This window comes from Amphiura filiformis, chromosome 14 (assembly GCF_039555335.1).
Source record: "Amphiura filiformis chromosome 14, Afil_fr2py, whole genome shotgun sequence".
Classification (NCBI taxonomy): domain Eukaryota; kingdom Metazoa; phylum Echinodermata; class Ophiuroidea; order Amphilepidida; family Amphiuridae; genus Amphiura; species Amphiura filiformis.
The window spans coordinates 63513595-63531853 of record NC_092641.1 but is presented as its reverse complement, the minus strand read 5'-3'; the positions used below and the strand labels follow the sequence as shown (position 1 = coordinate 63531853).

Here is an 18259-nt window from a genome sequence, read left to right as displayed (position 1 = left end):
CATGGGCACTTTTCTTTGGTACGCCCATTTCCTTTTTAAAGGAATTTTTATTAATGGTATTTTGCCAAGCCTACGTTTAGTGTCAATATCCGAAGTACCAACTATGTGTAGTGATTACGAAATATAAAACTTTATTCCGAATGCCATTTTATCCTAATATGATTTTCGGAAGGGTTTTTGTTTTTTTTTTAAATCTAATAATCACGTGACTTATTCTACCCCCCTCTAGAGACGGAAATGCGGGATGTTTCGATCATTGTGTACTGGAGTAAAGCTATAAAAACAGGTAGGAACAAACAAACAAACACCATTCGGACTGCAACGCCTGACTTCAACTTTTTGCATGCATTCTATTTATTCAATCAAAAACGTTTGTCCAAATTGTGACTGTAAGTTTTCATGTTGTCTATTGATTTTTTTTCAGTACATCTCAAATGCCATTTACGAGTGGACCTCTGCAAATGTCACGCCGATGCGCACATCGTTACTGCGCAGTTCAACGTCGTTACTGCGCAGTAACGATTATTGTTAACGATATGCGCATAGGCGTGACCTATGTACAGGTCAAATCGCAAAGGTTTATGGGATTTACCGAAAAGGTCAAAGTTCATGGTTTCAATTGATTCAAAATGTGATGTGAAGTTTTTTATCAACTGTTTATCTGTGTTCATATTTTCGAGATAATTTTGGCATGGTTGTATCGAAATTAAATTATTTAACAGACTTTGTATAAAAGTTTTTGTTATTATTGCCATAATTATATGCTAAAAGTTTAACTACATATAAAAACAGCAAGTTTTGCTCAACCGATGACGCTTTACTCACAATGCATGGCTATAAAAAAATGAAATTTACTTTTAATATATTTTGTTTGGACATTTTATTCCAATGCAATATTCATATGAAGATGAAATTGCAGTTAAATTTCAGTTTGCTATCCAATATACAATATAGCTTACAATTGTCATGCATTTGAAAACTAAAATTGAACTTCGCATGTCTGTTTTTTGTTTGTTTTCTAGGCCTATTAATTAAACAAAATCCCAAAATGTACAGGGCTTCATGGTAACACTTCCATTAATGTATTACTCTGGTATGTCTTTTAGAACACATTTTATTTGGATATACATATTTTTAAACTATTGCGCAAAAACAATTATTTTGCTCTTGCGCATATCACGTGACATACCATAGAATAATGCATTATGGGATAGCAGAAACATAACATGCAAAAAGTTGTGATGGCGTATGTAAATTGTGCAGACCGTCCGAAATACACTAAAATGCACCATCGTGTGCACCATGTTGTCACGTGCACACTAATTAATATATCAACTCATTTAAGAGAGAACACTACATAATGTCTACTCATTTATGCCGGGATCATTACATACAAATCTGGTGTATATGTGTATAGTGATTGAATCCACTCTATGGTGCTCCCTTCAGCTTTTGCTTAAATGTATTTAAGTATAATATTTAAGTGACAATGTGCTTTTTGTGTTGCAATAATGTGTGGCTTATATCTATATGCAGCGAAATTAAAATTCTATGTTATTAAGTCCGTGTATATATAATAAAATAATACATATATACTTCTAGCTTTTAAATAAAATAAAATCCTATTTGTAATTACATAAATATGATTTAAAATGTTTGCATTATTGAAATATAAAAGTGCCATTAAAGTACCGCGGAGATTATGCAACATTATGCTAATGGGCCATAATCTGAATATACTTTAAGAGTACTTTTATATTTTACGAGCGCAAATAAATTAATTTATATTTTTGTAAATTGCTTATCACTTAGGATTATTTTCAGTATATTTTTGTAAGTATTAGTTTGTTTATGTTGTGATATTGATTTTAGTGTGTTATTATGTTTTTGTATCGTTTAGGCACTCTAAGTTCATGTTATATTCGTGTTTTTTTGTTCACCTCAGTTTCTTTGGTCCTATGTTTTATTATAAGGTATAGGTATGGTATTCGAGACTAAACTTTTTAATATAATATAAGCTGACTTCTCGTCGCGTCCCCTAGGTATCTTAATAGTTAAATGTTCTTGTTTTGTTTCAGATTATGTGTATTCGATTTTAATTTGTTTATATAGTTTTATGTATCAATTTAGTGAATTTATTTAATCATAACATTATATTTCAGTAACTTTTGTTCATGTCATTATTATATTTATGTTTATGCTTTTACTAATTATAAGTTTCGTTTTCTTTCTTTTTAATTTTATCGTTTTAATGTACCAAAACGATGTATATAACTGGCAACAAATGTTCAATATTATTGAACAAACATTATACTCAAGAATGATGTATTATTATTGATTTACACTTGGGCTACTTGATAAAATCTTTAATTGAAAAAATTGAAACGATATGAATATCAGGGTATTACGCAAGCCGTCCCCTGTATTTTTTGGATTTGCAACAGTTATTCATTTACAAGTTGGAATCTAATGTCATTGTCCGAAGTTGGCCATATTGGCTGAAGTTAATTTACCTCCATTCATGTTGGAACTAGTCTCTTGGTCAGCCAGCGCAGTCGTTTTCTGTCAAAACATATGGTCAAGTCGATTCATCAGGAAGTCATCGGAGTAGACCTATCTGTTACCGGGCATGGATCTGCATATGTTTGTAGTATTTTGGGGCCTCAGTGTCTCTGACTCTATGGTTTATTGTTGTCCAGATTTCAAGTTACTCGAATGCAGGTAATTAAAGCTTCCCAACTCCTCTTGCATTCTAGAGAACTTTGACTCTGAATAATGCGTTTATATCCTTCCAAAAGGTTAAATCCTTTATTTCATTTTAACATTTTGTCGAAAATATCTTTTGATAAACACCGCTGTACTGCAGCTATTGGTCTGATACCTAGATGTAAGCAATAAATGTGTTCTTATTTTTTGTTTTAGCGGCTCTAAAACCAGGAGTAGCATGATATATATTGTGGTCAAATCATGAAATGTAATTTCATGTAATTTTTCTAGGGGACACACTATAAAAATTCTTAACATAATATCATGTCTTTTACCATGTAACACCTGTCTCGTGTACAATAAAGCTGAATCCATACTTTATTCGCTAACGACAAGCATTTAGATGTGACCAATGGGGAGTGTCGTTTCTTATTACTTTGGAAAGAACAAGCCACTACATTGGTCATAGCCAAACATCTATCGTTTGCGCTATAGAATGTAACTTCAGCTTAAGTTACGTTCTAATCACAAACATACTATTTTTTCACACAATGTGTTAAAATATTCATCCGCGTAGATTGGGAGACGGATTTGACCGGTTTCCTGCATAGGTAACATGTCAACATTTATGAACCATAGTACACAGGTGTAAGTAACCGTTACATGTAAGGTATATCTTTAAGGTATATCTTTACATATACCACATAATTGAATGTTGTTGATCTCATGCAATTCTGGCGGGAAATTGAGGACCAGGCAATTGAATAGTCAGAACACGTATAATTTGGCTACCTATGAACGTGGTACCGAATCTGATGTAGGACTTATTATCTATATAGCATACAAACATGATGGTGTGTTTGGGTAGCCCGATTTGAGACGGGGTGCGTTTTAAGCGCTGTCAGTTGGAGTGAATGAGCCCACCAAAATTATGTAAAGAGCACTGGATGCTGTATGATATTTCGAAATGGAAGTGGTAAAATTACATTGTTGATCATTGTTGCTTTGTCCGTGTGGGTCTTGGAGTGAAGGGGTGGGGGTATGTGTATGATGTTTGTTACCCGGGTGATATGTTCGTGTTGTATGAGGGCATTGTATATAGGTTGGGTATGTGGATGTTGAATGAGCGCACCACAATTATATAAAGAGCACTGGATGCTGCATGATATTTCGAAATGGAATTCCGGGAAGTGGTAAAATCACATTGTTGATCATTGTTACTTTGTCCGTATGTGGGTCTTGGAGTGAAGAGGTGGAGGTATGTGTATAATGTTTGTTACCCTGGGGATATGTGAGTGTGTGGGTGTTGGAGTGTGGGGTGGGGTGGGGTGGGGTATGTGTGTGAAGTTCGACTCCTCGGGGGTATGCGAGTGTTGTATGGGGACTATAGGTGGGGTGTGTACGCGGAAGTGGAGGCGTGAACAATTCTTGTGTTGCATGAGCGTGTATTATGCTCGTATCTCTTTGTATAAACATCAAACAAATAGAATGTAAGTTACAATGTTATTAGTCAACAATTTCACTGAGTGAAGTCAGGAATAATGTAGTTGTACAAAATGTTGCATGGGTTACCATGGTTACCTTTGATAATCTGCGTGAATAATGTAAAGTACTTTTGATGTTGCCTTTGTAGTCTCTTTACAACTCAGAAAATTACTATTCATTAATAGAAAATAGAAATGCATATAGAAATCACTGTTTATATCATATTGATAGTAGCAACCACAAAAACCCGGATATTTATTATACATTTTCAACAAATTATAAGCAAAATCGAGAACAACCTGTTTTCCACTGGTCCTTATGCGGCCCATACACGTTCAATCTTGATCGTGTATGGGCCGCATTATGCTTAATTCCATGAGCGAGTGATGGGCGATTGTGTTTTTTGACCGATGAGGTAGTGCGTATTGGGCTGTTCCAATTGAAATGCACACACCCCCTATGGAAGATATGACCTTAATCTCCTACACATGGGTGTAGATTTCAAATGGAGCCACCCATGCAGTTAACGAAATTTTGAAAACGTACTCTCTGTGTGAAAGATTAACTCATGTCTTCAATAGGGGGTGTGGATTTCAACTGGAATCGCCCATTCGATTACCGTTAAGAAAAGCGTTATCTAATTGGACAAAAGAATAATTAAATCGCTTCTCGCTCAGCGATAAATTCAGATTTGGTGTTAGATTAAGAAGAGATCCATGTAGTACTTCCCATACGATAAGTAATAATAAATTATTATTCAATTCCTATATTCATAAAGTAGGGAGAAATCCTCTGAACTAGTTCATAAGGCCGCATGTTAACTCTCTCCACGCGGGTGTCGACTGCAGACGACAAGTTAAAAAAAAATTATAAAATTATAAATTACACAATTATACATTTTCATGACCATATTTAGTATCAGCGTAAAAAATGCATTAGAATGAGTACAAGCAAGCCTAGTTTTGGTTCAGTGGTTCTTAAGATAGCTCTTGATATTTTGAGACAATATCTCAAAACTTGGACTTTTTATGTTGAAGCCTGTGGCTAACACGCAGAGCATTAAACAAAATTGGGTATCATCCAGCCCGCATGTTGGTCTATATTTTTTTTTCAATGATTAAGTATAATTTTTGATTTTAAAGCTCCAACAATTTATTATGATGACCAAAAGGTAAATTAAGTAACATGAATCATTTTAAGGAAGGCATTGCAAAAAAAGTACACTTAAATATATAAAAAAAAACATAAAAAAATCCCACCCTCGTCAAATTATGAAAAACAAAAAATTAGTTTCATGCGGCCTAATGTCGCAAGATGTGTTCCATAATCCTGCACGTATAACATAATGCATATATCTGGAACGCTTGGTAATAATATTGCGATGTTATCATATCATTATAGAGTTATCAAATTTGCTATATTTAGACTTATAATTGTATTTAAACAGGTCAATATCTGGCTAGGGTATACTAGCTAGTGTATGAAATAAACCTGGGATTTGAGTGTGCACCCTGGTATATATGAGGTGTTGTTGGATGTATCAAAATATATTACAAATGCGCTGGTTCTAAAAAACATACGCGATGTTTTGCGTTTTTGTGTCGGCTATTGTATAATAATTTATAAATCAATAAATCAGTAAATAAATAAATAAATAAATAAATAAATAAATAAATAAATAAATAAATAAATAAATAAATAAATAAATAAATAAATAAATAAATAAATAAATAAATAAATAAATAAATAAATAAATAAATAAATAAATAAATATAAATTTCGATTAATCTTTTATAACATCTTTGCCACACGTATTCAAGACATTTAATTTCCTTACATGTAAGCCCCAACCGTTATCTTTAGATATCAGAAAGTAAATAAATTATATTCATAGTGCGTCTGCCATTCCCAGTGTAGTGAACGAGTGGGTTGCAAACTATGCGTCCCGACAGTCACCACTATACTTTTACCTTTTGTTGAGGCAAAATCTTGAAATTAAACAGGGGGCTGCGGGTTTGTGTGTGCGGGGTGTGTGGAGATGAGGGGATGTGTTGGAGGGGTTGAGTATGTCTCCACTCAAGATTAGTAACACTTTTTAGTTTGTTTACCTAGCGAAGGTGAATTGTTTTTAGTTGGAAACCATTAATCTGGAAAACGGACTATAGCAGCAAGATTGTTTTATCCATTTACCTGACACCACAATGTTTGTGCGTGTATAGAGGTTATCCGTGCCGTTCTATAGACGAATCCAACGAGTCAAGTCATGGTCAGGATTTGGTCGGTCATTTAGGGTCCCCGCAGCACCTAACTGGTGTTGTGACTGCCCAATTGGGTGGATTAAAGCCGCTTAAAATTCGATGTTAGATTCTTTTGTGTTGTAAATTGTCATCATTCTTTTGTCTACGTGTAACACGGGTGATAGAATGCAGTTTAAAATACCCTTCAAGGCCGCATCGTTTCACATTTTAGGTGAGATAGCTGGGTCCCCGTCGCGGCTATAGCTGCCATTGAGGTGTAGGAATGCGTGAAATTGGATTCGTCTATATAAGCTGCATATCCTATCAACGACTGCTATACCTTGTTAAGGACTTTCAAAAGAAGTACCTGCATGTGCAACCATGACTGTTTCAAAATAGCCCGCCAAGAGTCATGCAGGTAACTTCGAGGTCATGCATTGAATTGGTTTGAATAAGGAATACTACGGGAATCAGCGCCTTTTGTTAGAAGTCACACATGAGTAAAGTGGATAACCTCTATTGGTCGTGGATCTGCTGAGTGTAAAGGGATAGGCCGCCTATGTGATGTACTGCTACAGGGCTATAGGGATGTGGGGTGGGGGTGGGGTGGGTGGGGGTGTGTGTATGATGTGGGTGTGTCAATATGTTATTTTACAATCTCTCCATAATACTTAGGCTATACCTAATTACCATCCTCCATACAAAATGAGTGCAGAAGTCACATTTTACATAATTACTGTCTGTCAAAATGTTCGCGCCATTCTAACGATCCATTGAGCCATTGTGATGCTAATGAGCTATTCCAGTTAAAAATCCGGCCCCCTATGGAAGACATGCGCTTAATCTTTCACACATCTTTTAAATGGATTGACCTGAATAGGTGACTCCATTTCAAATCTACACCCCTATGTAGAAGATTAGAGTCATATCTTCGAGAGGGGGTGTATGTATTTTAACTCGAACATCCCAATTCATATGGAATTTGCACTGTCAAGTGTCATTAAGGGATCTAAAATGAGCGTTTATTGAGTTTCGACAGTATTTTTTGTAGGACATGAGAGCACCTCGGACCTATCGAATTGCATTCTGAATACGAAGCATGTCTTTCTGATATCAAATAATTTTCATTTTTTGAAAATCACAATATAATACAAATTTTATGGCAAATTATAAAAATTTGATACTTTTCGAATTTTTGATATATAACAGTCCTCGAAGTAAATTATATAAATCTAATGATATATTCTTAAAGTGTATGTAGCAGGGAGGAAAAGCCGACGGTCAATTGAAAATTTTGACCTTTCATATTGAAGATATGGATTTTTTCCCAAAAAGACCTAATTTTTTTTGGTGTTTTTGGAAAAAAATCCATATCTTCAATACGAAAGGTCAAAATTTTCAATTGATCGTCGGCTTTTCATCCCACCTACATACACTTTAAGTATAAATCATCAGATTTATAAAGTTTACTTCAAGTACTGTTAAATATCAAAAATATCAATTTTAATGATTTGCCATAAAATGTGTATTAAATTGCGAATTTCAAAATTATTTGATATCAGAATGACATTCTTCGTATTCAGAATGCAATTCGATATGTCTGATGCTCTGATGTCCCAAAATAAATACTGTCCAAACGTTCATACCCCAGCCCTTAACTCTCTTCAGGCGGGTGAAATGTGAATTTTCATGACTATATTTGGAATCAGCATGAAAAATGCATTAAAATGAGTACAAACAAGCCTACTATTGGTTCAGTGGTTCTTAAGATAGCTTTTGATATTTTGAGAAAATACCTGAAAACTTGGACTTTTTATGTTGAAGCCTATGGCTAGAATTATTCTGTACAATTGATTAAATCTTTGATCTCGTTTAAAACAATGTTCTCCAAGCAGCTTAACTATTACAATACGGTCACTTAATGGCCTCTCTTTGCTGTGAGTGCTTTGAATTCTAATTCACGTACGTACATTTACGTCTTGCCAGGGGTTGGTTTAGTACCGTCCCATAATGCATTGTAATTTGCAACAATCCACCACAAGGTTAAAACGGCATGACTGCTGTACTCATTCTACGGTTCAAAGTGCAAGCTATGTGTTTGTATGTATTCGCTGTAGAAGTGACGTCATAATCGTATTAACTACCATATCAATAGATGAATACAATTTGGACTATATCGCCCTGCACTACAAGCAGGTTGCACTCATCACCTGTGTATGTCTGCAATCATAGATTGAATACAATGCCGCTCTTTTCAAAGACACTAATCTTACAGGTGCGAGTGATCAGCATGATATGGTTCGATGCAGAGGTACGCGTGGATTGTTTTACCTTGTTGGTATGGTAGTTAATCCTATTATTACATCACTTCACCAGCGAATACATATGCTGGAAATATTGTTAGTTTTAACTACATTTCCTACAAATCCCGGTATTTATTGTGTGTAAAATGATCGATTCATTAATTCAAATAAGAAAAGTTTGAATGAATAATCCACTAAACGACCTTTTCATAATTATCGATATAAAAAGATGTCAAAATTGACATTGATCCGCTTATTTATCATATATTGCACAATAATTTTGCAATGCATGATGGGACGACATTGAATCAACCTCTTAAGTCTTGCTTGGCACAGCAATTTAAGGCAAATTGTCTTATTGTTTGCTTAGAATCCTTGCTGTTGTGCTTTGATGCTGATATGAGGCTAAAAGATGGGTTAATGAAGTCTGACATATTTAGGATGAAGGATATTATATTATTCTCTATATCTGTCCGAAAGCTAATAGACCAACCAATATATTAGACGACTCAAATACATGATATTGTTTTTACCCTACGATTGAACCGCCCTAAGGTTTTTCATTCAGCACAGTAAAACCACGATATTGTTTAAACACAAATGACTTTAGCTAATCATAGATCCATCCTTTGCGCATTTTTAATGATACAAATTCTAACTCACCCTCTAATCCGTGGGTAGCATCAACAATCAATGTTAAGTACAAGGTTGGCGAGGCGCACCATAGGTTTCTACTATAAAATCCATGATTTTAATATTTCCTCTCTATTATTAAACATTAGTACATTTAGTAATTAGGTTAAAATAGTCATTTCCTTTCAAAATTAGAAAAAATCAGATGAAAATCAAATGTTCGTGGAATTTTAGCCGAAAATTGATTTTACTTATAATTCTGTTGTAAATGGCCAGAATTTCCCAATCTTGCGAGGACGTGCTCACATTCTGACGTCATAGCAACGTTACTTGGGGAACAAACGATTATACTTATTTTGGTATCACTGGATAAAGGAGACATGATAAATGTACGGTGATACCAAATATAGTAATTCATAGCTCGAGTTACAAGAAATGGGTTATTATAGTTAAAATCCATATCCCCCTGGAAGACATGGCTTTAATCTCCCACACTAGGAAAGTGTAGATTTCAGATGAAGTCACACATACAGTTAACATCAAATGAAATTCATATATCATGGATTTCATCTGGAACAGCCCAATGACTCGCTTAAGTTATATACTCCCCCAACTCTGTGTTACCAGAAGCTAGAAATTCAAGTTTTGAATCAGTACCTTACGTCGGTTTCCAATACATAACTTGATGATCTCTCCATATCTCAAATCAAAGAGAACATCCTTGTACATATTATAGGTGCTTTAATTTTCTAAATATACCCTCAATTTTGGCTCAGGTGTCAAGTTCAAAAACGGGTACATTATTTATTGTGCATGATGTATACATGTCATTATCGTAAATGCAACCACACAAAGTTGCTTCACTCCATCTATCATTTTTATGAACTGAAAATAATATCTGGTAGCAATTTCGTATGCATAGCAATACCTGTGATTGATTAGGCACTTGTGTCATTTTTATTGTGCGTTTATATCTTGAGTCTGTTTTTTCTCATTAGACCATTCATCTTGTAAACTGTTTCAGCTAAGCCTAATAATTCATGTGCACTTATCACAAAGGCATCATACCTCATGATACTACAGGGTATAGTGACATTATTCACCAATTTCACATTTTGCAATTGTATGCATTCACGCAAGGTTTATGCAGACCGCTCTATGTCGAAGGTCCGCTTCGCTATAACAAAGGTTCGCTGTCAAAAGCTCGCTATGTTGATGGTTCGCTATGTCGAAGGTTTCCTATATCTAAATGAAGGCTCTTTATGCCTAATATGAAATAAGATTCGCTCTGTGCAAGATTCGCTATGTCAAAATTAATGTTCGTTATACCGAATATGAAATAAGGTTTAATTGCTATGTCGAATCTAGCCTTAACCCTAGACCTTGTACATTAACTCTAACCCTAGCCCTAACTCTAGCTCGCCTCATGATGCAGTCATGTCTACAGTAGAATTCATCTCGACCTTTGCAGGACTTAACCCCATTAAAAGCTATTAAACCAAGATAACACTCATTGAAACAGCTCAACTGATTAAATCGGATCTTCTCTGGCTGTGCACATGTGACTGTTTTCATGTGCGATATCGCAATAAAGTTTGTATTATAGCTTCAGTTGGGTAACCGATTATAAAGGAAACGAAAGGAAACAATGGTATGTGTGCTTTTGTTCACGAAATGAGACAATGGCGTGCTTTTTGTAAACCAGCGTTCTTGAAAATGAGGAACATAATGATTGTTGACTTAACACGGTTTGGAAATAATTTCTTCATATTTTTGGTGTTATCTGTCGTTTACATATCCTTCCTAAAACACAAAAGTACGACCCTCTCCAAACACCTAAATTAGCTAAAAATTTAGGACATGTTACAAAACTATATTGTCTAGAATCTTAGAAGAGTACTTTTAATATTGGCCGGTTATTTTTCACACAGCGACGTTAACTAGGCAATGTACTATTACCTATAACATTAACTAAAACACCAAAGTACGAATATTTCCAAACATCTAAATTAGCTAAAAATTTAGGACATGTTAAAAACTATATTTTCTAGAACTTTAGAAGAGTACTTTTAATATTGGCCGGTTATTTTTCACACAGCGACGTTAACTAGTCATATCCCCATACTTTTAACGTAGGGCTATTTGTAGAGGTCACGCGTCAATGGGAAAGAGCACTGTGTATTGTGTATAGGAAAACGGACAGTAACTGCAGTATGTTATTTCATATATTCGACATAGCGACCGTCATTGGTGATATAGTGCACCTTAGACATGGCGGGCGGAATCACGAAATGTTATTGAACGTAAAGTATTGGAATTGAAGTTTTTCATAATTTATTTTCAATAGATCCATTACCTGCAATACATATCACATACGGGGAAAGTGTCAACTAATCTTATTCAGTAGTCATGGTAGTTGATTAGATTATCATTCAACCTACTATTAACCGAAAAACTAATAATGTTTAAGCCAATAATGTAAGATTTCTGAAAATTTTTAATTTTCTTTTTACAAAATGATAAAATGATATTAGTTTTCAAACTCAGATACATTTTCATTTTGAGCCGAACTAATTAAATTTTCATTTTGAGCCGAACTAATTAAATAAAATGAAAGAAAACATATATTTCAATATAATCGTCTATATAATGGTGAATGCGTGTACTGGCAAATCTGATTTTCTGTAAACATTGGTAAATTCCTGGCACTCCAAGGATTGATTAAAAATTAATCTCAAATACAGCACATTAGACCTTGTTTCTCAAGATATTTTCAGTTCATCAAGGTACATTACAATCGTGTAAAAATAAGAATTTAGGCAAAATCTAAGGTCTCCTGCTGAACAAATCGTACCACATTATTTTAAATTCCCCCTATCAATAAGTATAATAACAATCAGCGTAACTGACGTCGTTAGAGCCAATGTACCTGCGTGTTCTCTCTGACTTGACATGATCACAGGAATCTGAACACCTGTTCTTTGATAATATTGGCAGGATGCCAAGAATGTGATAAACACCCGTCAATCACAATGTGGTTTGGTCAATTACAGGTCGTAGGTCAAAGAGGAAAGCAGTGGTAAGTCAATAACGATAAAATGTCATCAGTTTACGTGCTGCACAAACTGTCAATTATGGAATCATTACAAAATATTGAAAATCCGACATTAAAATTGAACAAAACACGTAATTATTGGAAGCATTGTTAAACACAAAAATAACAATCTAAAATGTGTGCTAGTTTGTCAGAGAGTTTTCCTTACTTTCTTTTTTTTTAATTCAAATTACGCCCTCAATTCTGTTTGAATTTCAAAGAGTAACATCATATCTGTTATAATTTAGTATGTTCTTATAAATTTTGAAAAACAAAAGGATATACCGACAAAACCTCTTAACTTTACGAACCCACTAGCAAATGCATTTTTACTGAGGCTAGAAATGATGGAAATGTAAGACTTTGATGCTTTTTCTTTTTATATTATTGTAAAATTGTTATATTTATGGTAACAACAAAACCCCTGTGATATGGTTATGAGTAATGTATTGGCCGACTTATGTCAGAGGTAATGCCTTCTTCGTACCCATCAGGCTCAACAATTTATCAAGCCTCTCTTTATTTCTGTGTAGTGTTTCCTCAGCGTCACATCTTAAGCAGTTAAGCTTGTGTCCTATGCCATTACAACCCCGGTTTTCAGACACTACTGAGCCACACACGATCAGTAAAACGGGAATCTGAAAATTATCGCCTCTGGTGACAAGAATTTTAGCACCACGTACGTCGAAGTTCACTTTTCATAGGGCGAATTGTAGTTAGGATAACAAAAACGACTGGTAAGAAACTCTAATAATTGATCTTAAAAGGTCAAGTCGTCTGTGACAATGAAAACGGCGACAAATTGTCACGAATTTGTTGCCCTTATACGAGCTTAAAACACACGACAGCAATAGACAGAAACGTGCAAATGCTCGTAATTTTTCAGGACAAATAATTTTGACAAAATGCAATTTCAAATGGCTTCACGATTGTAAATATCAAAAGCCACTTTATTTTCAGCTAACTCGTCAAAATCATTGGGCTGTGATTGGTCTAGATATTTATATGTGATGTCCATGTATCGTGCAAGTGGGTTTACTAGTGTTGAGCGGATCGATGCATTTTAATGTAACAGGATGATTATAGATGATGTGAAATTTTGCAAGACAATAGAATACGGAACACTCTCTTAAATCCTTAGATTAATATTTCCCGGTAAAATTAGGATTAGGAGTAGGGTTATGATTATTCTACGATAAACAGATGAAATTAAAAAAAATGTAGAATAATGTCTTGGCAATTTGTCACGTTGACACTTTGGCGGAGCATCATCGACTTACCGATATACAAACTTCTTGATATTCTATGAAAGTACCGAATTTAATCCTGTAATAAGCTGTATAATATTCTCATACATTTAGACAAGCTTAAACAGCTAGACTTTTATAATTCATTCTTTGGCTTGTGACTGGCTGCGCGATTAACAGATTCTTAATGTTACTCTTATCACTTTCAAACATTCATCATTATTTTGGCTATTATCATCATTTTCAAATCATAATCCGTTATTCAGTGAGCTTTTCGAGTGCATTATCTAAATTGTATCAGACATCAGTCACATATCTATACATATTTTGCTACCTTATATTATAATCCTTATATGTAGTATTGTAACGTGATATTTTTCTATAAGTCACCGCCAACGTAAACAATCTTGTTTGGTTTCCAGTTTCTTGCTTAGATAAGATTTTAAAAATGGGTAACATAAAAAATGTACCAATACTCACTATGAGCCATAACATGCTCATCTATCAGGGTGCAGTTGTTTTACTCCAATATATTTGTTTATTCATTGAATGACCTTTGAAAATTTTGGTACAAAAACTCATACTCTGTAACTTGAGGTCACATTTTGCCATATTATTGTTTAATTGAGGTTAATGAACTGTGCCATTGAGATGAGGCCATTGTGGTCCATATAGTCACAGTTAAGAAGTCAACTGTAGCGTAAGGAGTCTAGTCTGAATGCGTTGTCAAGAGGTATGTTCGTGTAATGCATGGATTTGTTTGTATTAGAGCTCAACTATGGGACTTGTGTTACTCTGGCACGTGATTACATCGTCATGTAAGATGTTACGTGGAATGTCTTCGTGTTGAAGACCTTTAACTCTACACTTATCCGATCACCTCCTGGGTCCGCTTGAATAGCATAGCTAACAACATTTTGCAATTCTTGATCATGTTTAGCGGGTTTTAATGCTCTGCGTTCTAGCCATGCGCTTCAATGGAAAAAGTTTAAGTTTAGAAATATTTTCTCAAAATATCAAGAGCTATATTAAGAACCACTGAATCAATACTAGGCTTGTTTGTACTCATTTTAATGCATTTTTCATACTGATTCCAAATATAGTTATGAAAATTTACATTTCTGAAATTTTTGAATTTTGAAAAAAAAATTGAAACTTGTCGTCTGCAGTCGACACCCGCGTGAAGAGAGGTAATCTATAATGAGTTTCTGTGTGTTTTAGATTCTAAGGTGGGCTTCTACTATAGGAGGGGTTAAAAGTGACGAGTGTCTTGTGGGATGCACCCTGGTGCTCCTTTTCGTTTAAGCTACTTTAAGTGCCTCGTTCTACGTCTCCATGGAATATGGCTTTTTACATGTTTTATGACTTTCAGCTTCAGTGATAATAATTGTGAAAATATTTTCATTGATTATGCAGATTGTGACTTTGGTATTAAGTTAAGCACGAATTGGCATATGTTTTCCGTAGTACATGGGATTGTACGATTCACTTTAACATTACCTGGTTGTAATACAGTACCTTGAAATGACGAATCGAGGTAAAATTTAAATTGGATACCGCGTGACATTCATCATTTAAAGTACTGCTCAATTCTTGTTTCAAGAACTATTCACTAATGTACAAGACGAATAAAGATTAATAACGACCTCACATACTTGCAATTGAAATATTTGAACTTTTTTTTATAACAAAATCACCTGAAAATGTAATTAACAGGGGTAATCTCCTGACATTTATTTCTTAAGTCCGTGATTTATCAATAATGCAATAGCTTTATAGTTAATTCACGACAATGCTCTTTACAGCTTTAACAGGTATATCTGCATTCATGCAAGTCAATCGAAAACGTGCATGGACATTTGCAGCAAAATATATTCTTGCTGAATCTCCAAGTCCATATTATTTAACACCTGTATTGACTTGTTTTGACCTAAAGAACACTCAGGTATGACCCTATGAGTCAGAAATGCAATGTAAAAATATACAGCACACACGCAAATGATATTCAAAAGGATATGTGGTTAAAGCGTAAGATGCCGCTACCGACGTGTCCTTGAATGTGTGATATGAACGAACAAAATGGGATGTTTGTCGCTCGACTCGATTTTGTATTTAGTTCTGGCTAAACATGTGATTAACTTCTTTTGTATTTTATTGTTTTTAGCAATTTAAATTTTGTTGTATCGTACGAATCGTAGCTCCAACTGATGAGTATTTTAGTATAGCGTCGCTATTACGTGAACAAGAAGGTGAAATGAAAATATGAATTTATATTTTGTGCCACAAGTGACTGCTTTTGTTTTACCTCCTCATATATTCTGTATTCAATGACACGATAGTGTATTTCAAAGTTGTTGTTGAGGCTATATCATTTTCGTCTTTCAAATGTCACACACGGGCATCTAATTCATTCCTGATTAACAATTATACTTGTATAAGTTAATAATCGAAGTTGAACTAACGCGCCTTTGAAAACAAAACACGATGTAACAATATGCCATTATTAATATGGCGGATGATTTTGATAAAGAAATAAATTAGTATACCAGGCAGTTCAAAACAATTAGTTTTATAACCACAAGCTATATCGTAATTTCATCAATCAACGAACGTGCAACCTTCCTAACAAAATAGGAGATAACCTTCCTGCAGGAATGCTCTAATCAATGATATCAAAGAAACAAACGTGCCTAATATAGCTTTCTCACAATATATAATTTCGCCTTGTACATTGCTATGACAATTTTACCAATTTTAGTTTGATTGTTTTTCTTAACAGGGTTCCTACTGTTATCACGGTGTCTATTATAGAGGTCTTTCCAGGTAATTTTCAGGCGTATAGTATACACATCACGCCGTCAGTGAAGATTTGTGAAATGCTTTCGGCGTTTTTGTTTTTAAATCCGCAGTACAAAAGTTCTAAATGTTTTTATCCAAGCATATTATGTATAGGCTATATTATCCGCGCGCAAACACCAAGGTTCAGTGCTCAGTGTTTTCTAAGTAGCAAATGTGATCAAAACCCTTTGAACCTAGAAGTAGCCTAAATAATCCACGGTAATGCCGGTAAACGGCTATGTTTACCAATTACGAACCACGCAATCCACGCATGCGTATTGCACTATTTACGGTCAACCCGATTTCAGGGAAATTTTTGTGGCAATTCCTCACTGGTGGTGTGTATACAAATTATCCCATCGCTAGTCACAGAAGATTACGTTACTTGCGAGTCTGTAAAATTCAATTTGATTAATTGTATTTTCTTTGGCCTCATTTTGTGGATAACAAATTGACGATGTATGCGATATCCTTTGCTTTTTAATTTATACTCGCATCGACTGGGAACATAATACGTATTGCAGTAATCAACCCATATAGGATAGATCTATAGTAGCTACTGCTTAGGACCGATTATATGACTAGTGGTATTGTGTGTACTAATGAAAACCGGTCTGGGTCGAGACAATCTCACAGTCTTGGGATTCCACAACAATGTTTCGACAAAACAAGACATGCTTCATTCAGACTTAATATAACTACATATATTTTAATACAGGTTAAAGCTATAAAATGGAGGTTGGCTCTAGGATATCTTGAATCTTCTTAAACTTGTAGTAAACTAGTTCTTCGACAACTTCAGTGATATTTTCCCATGCATTTGTCATTTATCCAAAACACATAATAGTACACAAGGCAGAGTGTACGAACAACCAGGCAATCTACGATATCCTTTCACGTGCCCTCGCTACAAATGCAGCCATGGAGAACATGGAGAAGTTGATTCCTCTTTCAGGAGTCGAACTCGGGACCTCTTGCACCAGAGTCAAAGACGTTATGGGCTATTCCAGTTGAAATCCACACTACCTCTGTGGAAGATTTTGGAAATACCTTCCACAGGGGGAGTAATTGGTCAGAGTTAATCATTTTGAAACCCATACTCCTCTGTATTATGGTTTTACCTATATCTTCCACAACTGGAGCGAGTATTTCAAATGGAAGTTACCCGATTGTCTGTTCTATTCGAAACTCATACTCTCTCTGTGAAAGACTTTAGCTCAATCTTCCACAGGGGTAGTGTGGATTTTAAATGGAATAGCCCAAATAAGCTGATTTTACCTGATACAAGCCTTATCGAAACAGACATCATTCGGTAACCAGCTGAATAGAGATAATAATTAGAAGAAATACATAAAAAGAGTGAGGCATAATATTTCAATACTAATATTCTTGATAGTAAATGTACACGCGTTAGCATGTCACTGAACTTAAGGAATGTCACGTAATTCCTAACTCACGACTTTCTAATAATCTGGGCTAATCCATGGACTCATCTCAAACTGTTTTTGTTAAGAAAAAACGTTCAAATTTCCGGCAGTCTATAGTATCCTTCTATTTCCAGTGTTATTACTGGTACTTAATTACCTTTCTCGTTGTGGCGTGTCCACCATGTCCAGTGATGTCCAAACAATGGCAGATATGCACGGATGACGATTGCCTACTGCAAATAATTTACAAATGGCCTCACGTTTATTATAAATATATTTATCAGTGAAA

At 34.8% G+C, this 18259-nt stretch overlaps 1 protein-coding gene across 4 annotated transcripts in view; it reads left to right on the top strand.

Moving 5' to 3' along the window:
• LOC140170431 (kelch-like protein 20) overlaps positions 1–18259 on the top strand; it is a 187237-nt gene that overhangs the window by 114432 nt on the left and 54546 nt on the right. For 2 of the 4 annotated variants that reach the window (XM_072193803.1, XM_072193802.1), the window contains exon 4: positions 230–286. The exons of the other annotated variants lie outside the window; for them this stretch is intronic. In XM_072193803.1, coding sequence (XP_072049904.1) covers positions 230–280 — 51 coding nt within the window. In that variant the 3' untranslated portion in view covers positions 281–286. The remainder of the gene's footprint in view (positions 1–229; positions 287–18259) is intronic. 4 annotated transcript variants of the gene reach the window in all.